The sequence below is a fragment of the Chrysochloris asiatica genome, unplaced genomic scaffold (genome assembly GCF_000296735.1).
Source record: "Chrysochloris asiatica unplaced genomic scaffold, ChrAsi1.0 scaffold00023, whole genome shotgun sequence".
Taxonomy (NCBI): Eukaryota; Metazoa; Chordata; class Mammalia; order Afrosoricida; family Chrysochloridae; genus Chrysochloris; species Chrysochloris asiatica.
Genome location: NW_006408541.1, coordinates 10,264,768 through 10,272,409, shown reverse-complemented (window position 1 = coordinate 10,272,409; position 7,642 = coordinate 10,264,768). Strand labels below are relative to the sequence as shown.

At 44.7% G+C, this 7,642-nt stretch overlaps 1 protein-coding gene across 1 annotated transcript in view; it reads right to left on the bottom strand.

Annotated features, from left to right (window-relative positions):
• Nucleotides 1-2,358: 2,358 nt before the first annotated feature.
• ZFP64 (ZFP64 zinc finger protein) overlaps nt 2,359-7,642 on the bottom strand; it is a 102,877-nt gene continuing 97,593 nt past the window's right edge. Inside the window, exons 8-9 of the mRNA XM_006839173.1 lie at nt 6,725-6,976; nt 2,359-3,093 (exon numbers count right to left, since the gene is read on the bottom strand). Coding sequence (XP_006839236.1) covers nt 2,384-3,093; nt 6,725-6,976 — 962 coding nt within the window. The 3' untranslated portion in view covers nt 2,359-2,383. The remainder of the gene's footprint in view (nt 3,094-6,724; nt 6,977-7,642) is intronic.

Below are 7,642 nucleotides of genomic sequence, written 5' to 3'. Positions count from 1 at the left end.
TAACCCCTAGAAATTTGATTCCTGGTTTCCCTTTTTTCCAAATTCTCCAAGTTCCTGCCAGTCTCAACATTTTAAAAGAAATCTTACTTTTGCAGTCCTAACTCGGCCTTCCTCTCTTGAGCAGCCATCTCAGTTTTGTGTAAATCTTATCAATGTCTCTCCCACAAAGTACAGTCGCTTTTAAAGTGACCCACACGTTCCACTTACCAAGTCAGATGAAGTGCCCTCACATTGGTTCTGACTCCCAGTGACTCTATGTGCGTCAAGGGTGGAACTACGCTCCACAGGGTTTTGCACGACTGATGGTTCAGATAACAGACTGCCAAGCCTTTCTTCTGAGGTTCCTCTGGGTGATCTTGGACCCCTAACCTTTTGGTTAGCCCAATGTACTCACCTTTGTACCGCTTAGGGAGTCTTGCTCTGCCTACAGGGTTTAGCAAATTATGGCCCATGGCCCAAATCTGACCTGCTACCTCTTTTGGTAAAGTCTTACTGGAATACAGACACACTTATTCTTTTATTTATTGTCTATGGTTGGTTCTGTGCGAAATCACAGAACCTAGAAGGTGCACAAAAAAGACGTTATGACCCCACAGCACTAAGATAAGTTATTTATGATCTATTCCCTAACAAACATCTTCTTAGCCTCTGTTTTGCTGCTATAAGCAACATCAAGGTGAGTCTAAGACCTTTAACTGAGGAGATGCAAACAGGTGAATATAGGTAGAGTTCTTAGTACAGAGCCTGGCTCTTCATTAGTACTCACGTGTCAATGAATCATGATGGAACCATGAATTGAAGTCCACACAGCTGCTAACTGCACACCACCACCTTCTTGGAGGCTGGGTATCCTCCCTGTTTATCTGAAGAGCTGTAATTCCAGAAGCCCAAGGAACAATTCATATGTGATTTCGATCTATGGGATCCCACTTGAAAGGTCAGTATCACTTCTGTTTCCAGAACAGAAAATGCAGACAAGACTCACGGCAACCCTCCCTCATCAAGGTTACAACAGAATCTGTGGATTCACACCAGCATTCGCAACCCACTTCTCTGAATAAAAACAGTCCCCAAAGAAATGATTAATACAGTCATAAAAATCTCTGCCATCAGTTTAATCTTTTTCCTTCCTTACAAAGAGATTCAGCAGTGCATTCTTACCTCTTGATGTAAAAAATTTAAATAAATGGAACCACGTTCGCTTTAACACCTGTCATAACAAAATAAGCTATTTACCTTTTGCCATTTGTGAAGTGAAATATCCCCCCCACCCTCTACATACAATCTATAAAAAATTGTTTTGACATCCTTTGTCCTAGTTTATTAAAAATGGATCTATTTCATTTAAAAGCATCGATGTTTAACATACTGAGGGCACGCAAAAATTTGTGTTTCACAAAGACTGTATTTGCAAAAGAGATGCCAATGTAGCCCAAAGAAACATTGGACAAATGATCTATCCAATGGGATGGCAGAGCACCATTAAGTTTGGGTCAGCTGAAATGTTCATTGATGAAAAAGGGCTGGATTTTCCCTTGTTCGTTGGTTCAGCAAACATGAAGTGCTTTCTGTGATGAAAAACAAGCTGGTCTATCATGTAAATCACATGTCTTAAAAGCACGCTCCGGGGGCCCACTGGGCCCCTAGTCCTTTCTTTATCATTGCAAATATATTTAATTTTGAATCTCACCAAGCACCCATTAGCAGCTGGTCTAGTGTTAGCTGGATGTTTGGCGCCATCTACATATCAAGCCGCATCTCACATCACGGCCATACCCAATTGGATTTTTTCACGATTGCTGAGAAAACAGTATTCAGACAAACTGAGGAGATGGAGAACTCCGCATTGTAACCTGTCCACTGAGGATTGTGAGAAAAAAGGAAATGTTTGCCTTTTTATGGTAAAACAGCAGATCAAGGAAACCGTATAACATGTAGGAAGCCAGACTCCTGAGACCACCACACCCAGGTTGAGGAACAGATCTCTCCAGTCCTTTGAGACTGCCCCCCTCCCACCTCCGCCCACTCCCAATGTTAACCATCTTCTACCACACACAGCGGTTTTTACCTTGCATTCTGTCATAGAATGTTTCAACAGCTTTTGAAATTCCAGTCAGTTTACGATTGGAGTCCATCATGAAAAAACTATCCCTATTGGATATAACAGTACCCATAATTCCCACCTTCAAACCACTCAGCCAGCTGGTTTAGCTCATTTCTGGAGGGAACGACGGGGAATCGTCTTAATCATGGTGTCCCCAAACCAGGATTCACTTGAACCACTGCTTCCAGAAACCGGAGAAGCAGGTCAGTGACCAGTGTGGTCAGAAGGCAGGATGGTGCCTTTGTTGCAGATCCCCGACAGCAAACTCTTGAGGCAGAACTAGAGGCCTGGGCTGGGCTCCAAAGGCACCTGGAGCCTCCCAGCAGAGACCAGGGCACCCGGCTGGCTGGAGGCACTGCTCTCGGGTGGGAAGGTGACCAGATCTGAGTTCCTGCTCTCAGTCTGGTCAATGTGCTGCTTCTTGTGACACCGCAGAGAGTCGTCCCTGACAAAAGAGGCGCCACAGGTCTCACAGCGGAAGGCCCGCTGGGTCACTATTTTGGCCACATGTTGGGAGCTGCTCTCCCTGGACCCGTCTCTGCCTGCCGGAGTCTGGTTCTCCGTTCTAGCCTCGTCCCTGTGCACTTTGTTGATGTGTTTGGCCAGGCTGCTGGGCCTCTTGGTGTCAAAGCTGCAGAAGTCACATTTGAAGGGACGGTCCTTACAGTGCACCCGGCTGTGCACACGCAGGGCAGCTGCACTGGAGCAGGAATAGCTGCATTCGGGGCACTTCTCAGGGTGGTCGGCCTGATGCAGTCTGCTGTGCTCTAGGAGGTCGGCCCGGTCCCGGCCCTGGAAGGTGCAGTGCAGGCACTTGAAGGTGTGCTTGATGCGGATATGTGATTTCAAGTTGGCCTTCATGGTGCAGCGGACATCGCAGAACTCACACTTGAAAGGTTTCTCCCCCGAGTGCACGATCATGTGCCTTTTTAAGTCTGAGCTGATTTTGAACTTGGCGCTACAGAGCCAGCACTGGAAGGGGGTGTCCCCTAGCAACGGAAGGTGTGTTTCCATTAGTGCAGGCAGGCAAAACGGACTCCCCCCAAAACATGCATCAGAATACCTAGTCACAGCAAGAAGGTTGGGACTTAGGAGCCCAATTACCCACCGCCTCCTACAGATGACAAGCACACAGAGTTTTTCCACCACATGCCTGTGCTAAACACTTTATGTGTATCAACTCCCTGAAGCCCCACAACAGTCTCATAAGTGGCACTGCTGCCTCCATTTTAACAGATAGGAACACTGAGGCTCAGGAGTCAAGCGATTTCACTAGGTCAGACCCTAGGGACTGGAGTCCACCACATTCTTAATGAGGATGTTTGGTTTGTTTCGATTCCAAGTTCTCCTTTAACTTGACATCTCAGAACTGAAGATGCAAGGCAGAAGGTTCGAGATTAAAGTTATATACCACTAGCCCAAATCGAGCTAAGGCAGGGGAGACATATGTTTACTTTAGTGCTGAAATTCTCTTTCAGCACCCAACATTAACTTGCATTACTAGTTTCATAGTTTTATAACTAGACTGACTTTGTATTTATAAAACTAACCTATGAATATGGTAGCAGAGAGGGGACAAATACTGAAAAGTCTTCTCACTTACAGTCTCACCCTAAAGAACCTTTGCTCATGATTTCTAGTTCTTCTGGAGGTTATTTTAAAAGTAGTCAGCTGATGATTAAACCAAGATAGGAAACTCATTTTTCTTGCATCCCCTATAGACCTGTCCTTCCCAACGTTTCCCACGTCATGTTAGTTCTGAATTTTACTTGTTGGTCATTCACTACTTCCCAAGACACTCAACGGCCTCACATTTTCAAATCCACTCGCTTGAGAGGTTCTTTGAAGATCCCTTTTCTTTCCCTTTCTGCTCTGTCTTAGAGGGATATTAAGAGTCAGAATGGACTTGACTGGGTTTGGGGAATGGTTTCTGGTTTTATTTCTTTCCACCTAACAGAAATAGTTCTATTTTTAGACATCAGTTCAATGACATATGCATTCTGCCTTGTGAACTCCTACGTTTATCTGGTCACCTTCGATTTTCAACTTTAGAATCACACTACAAATAACTGACACTATGACACTGTGGCTGCTGTGTGTTGCTGAGTCAGTGTGGACTCACAGTGGCCCCAGAAGGCAGAGTACAACCACCTCAGAGGGTTCCCGAGAAAGCTGTTGTTGAGAGAGCAGAGAGCCATTTTCTCTTGTGGATTAGTTGGTGGGTTTAAATGCCAACTGTTCACAGTGGAGCACACGTAACCACTGTGCCAACAACAGACCTCTAACATTATGACTGGGTATGCAATATTCACCAGAGTCAAACATTGTACCTCCTTCCTCATTGGCTCACTGCCACACCTGGGCCATTTCACAGCGTCCTCAGTATGTGGTCAAGTTGGCTTATCTGACGGGCTCATCTTGCGCCACATTTTGCTTGTTGATTGACCACGCATTTTACGAGGCAAAGAATGATTCTTGCCATAGTCTCAAAGTTGTCTCTTGATGATCTAATCTTTATATGGAATTTCTTATAGATTTTCAAATTTTCCAATCTACTGAGCTCTTAAACTTTCCATACTAGCATCACCTGTAAACTTCCTTTTATTGCAATCTCAACTATACTCAGGACATCCACGTAGTCATGTATCAAATACCTCACACCCAATTTGGTTTCTCCACCCTCACTTTCCTACAGCTCATCTTCTAGGAGCTTCCATTGGAACAAGGGCTGGGAAGTGAGTTTTGAGTTCTTGCATATCTGCCCTTCAGACTTGAGATAGTTTGGCTGGGTATATAGTTCTAAGCTCAAACTCATTTCCCAACTTTTTTTTTTTTTAATATTTTATTATGAATTATGTGATAGTTTACCTGGGAGAACAATAACTTTATATTCATCCTATCATATACTGTTTCATTGTCAATCCCCTCCATGCATCATCAATCATTTCCCAACTTTGAGGACACTTCTCCTCTGCCTCCCAGGAGCCAGATGATGGAGAAGTCTGTCTAGGTATGATTACTGCTCCCTTCATCCTGCACGGCATCTCATGAGCCCTTTCCTCCTAAGCGTACAGGATACCTCAGAATTGGGAAATTGTTCTTATTTCTCATTTTTGTCTTGTCTTTCTAGACCTTAGTCAGAAACCAGACTTCCCGCTTCAGATTCCTTCTCATTTCTCTCATCCAAATTCTTGGCTCCAATTTCCAGGAAATTTCTTTAATGTCATATCCCAGCAACCCTGGCTTCATTGAATACCTCTTTGTTCTCATTAACCTTCCATAGAATCCTATTTCGATGCAACACTTTTGGCCAGTGGTTGGATGCCAATTATTATTGAAGAATTCGTGTCTATTACCAGGTAATTTGTACCTCCAAGGTTAGTTATTTTATGTCACTCATTTCCCTCAAATGACAGATACTGTTTGGCTGACTATTCAGATAGAGGGGGAGTGCACTGGGGTCTTGGATGTCACCTGCGAATAGGTATATGTTGCGCTGCTTTGCTAATAGATTTCTCCTCAGTTCTATATGCCGGGTGTATGTCCAGAACTTTCAGACCAGCAGGCACTCAGGCTAGAAAGACTGACTCTCATGTCTGGACTTCTCTCATTTTTCTGATGTAACACAGCTTGAGAAACTTTTTTCTTAACTCAATTTCAAATGTTAGCAGAGTTCTATTTGTTTGTCATTGTTGACAAATTCACTGGAAATTTTCATCTGCGTATGAGCCTCAACTCCTATTTTTCTTTGGCACGATGAGTCCGTTTCTTTTTCATTAAAAAAATTTTGTTTTAAAACCTGTTTCAGTTAGGCCTCACAAAGGGAAAAGCACTTGTGAGTTCTAGGCCCAAGGACTAAGAAAGGCTGTGTACCTTTGGGCAGGAGACCAGCTGGCAGAATGTGCCCTTTGGACATTCACATGAATGTATACTTTCTGTTTTATAAGTATACATCAAGGATTTTTGCCTTGTTCATTTGTGAAATATAAGGTACAAATGAGGAGTCCTGGTGTGGCGCTGTGGGTTAACGCGCTGGAGTGCCAAGCCGGTTTGAACCACAAGGTCGGTGATTCAGGTTCACCAGCCTTTCCTCCGAAGCCCTGTACAGGGTCACTATGGGTCAGAACCGACTCGATGGCACTTAACCACAACACCACAAGAAGGAAGTAGGAAAATGTTGCAGGGAGGGGACAATTAAAATAAAAAGGTTTGCAAATTCTAACTTCTAGATCAACAAGTTTATGATCTATAATTGCATTCTAACTGGTTTTGCTACAGGATTCTGAATTGAGTCATATGACCACAATGTGAGTTCAGTCACTGAACACACTCAGCTTACACATTAGACTTTGATCTAAGACATATCCTTTGCTTTTTGACTATGGTGTTGGGTCCCCCTCCCCAGAGTTCATTCTACATTTTAAAGTAAGTTATAACATCTTGCTATCAGACATGCATGCTTTACTGAAAGCTACTCTCCTGATGATAGAAAAACCCCAAGTGTCACAAACACAACAACAATAAAATCCTAACTCCTTTAACTTATACCACAATGTCATTTGAGATGCCTGGGTTTTAAGTCGATGAAGGACAAATGCTTAGAAAGGCGCAGGGTCTTACCCGTGTGGGACCGGAGGTGGACGGTGAGCTGGCTGGAGTTGCGGCTGGCGTAGGGGCAGAGCTGGCATTTGTACGGCCGCTCGTCGGAATGGATCCGCAGGTGCTTCTTAAGGCTGCTGCTGTCCACGGCGGCGTAGTCACACAGGTGACACTTGTGGGGTTTCATGCTGGTGTGGCATCGCATGTGCATAGTCAGGTTGTCCTTCCGGCTGAAGCACTTCTCGCAGAATTCACATTTGTGTGGTTTGTCTCCTTAAAACACAGCAGGATTCAGGGTTACGGGTTTCTACATTAGGATTGTCATCGCTGAGCGCTGTCGGTGTTGGTTCGGACTCATAGTGGTCCTGTATAGGGTTTCTGAGACTTTTTTCAATCTTTGCAGCAGAAAGCCTCATCTTTTTCACGCGGAGCAGCTGGCGGGCTCAAACTGCGGACCTTGTGGTTCTCAGTCCCATGCTTATCATATGGCACCACTATGCTCCCCTCTATATGAGGATGTTGTTAAGTGTTCTGTCAGTTCTGAATCATAGTGACCCTGCATAGGGTTTCTAAGGAGCGGCTGGTGAGCTTGAATTTGTGGTTCTAATCTACCTTGCAGTCTAGTGCATTAACCCACAGCGCCACACCAGGATTCTATATTAGGATTTGTTGTTGTGAAGTGCCATCGAGCGACCCTGCATAGGGTTTCCGAGGAGCAGCTGGGTGAGCTTGAACTGCCGACCTTGCAGTTCCAATGGCTTTGCAGTCTGGCGCATTAACTCACAGCGCCACACCAGGATTCCATGTTAGGAGGGCAGCACAGAAATTGGATCCAGATGGTAGACTGGACAACAAGATTGCCTCCTTCCGCTCAAATACCCAGAGACAGGAAGTCATGAACTCAGCACACTCAGAACCAAGAGCGGATGCTACTGACAG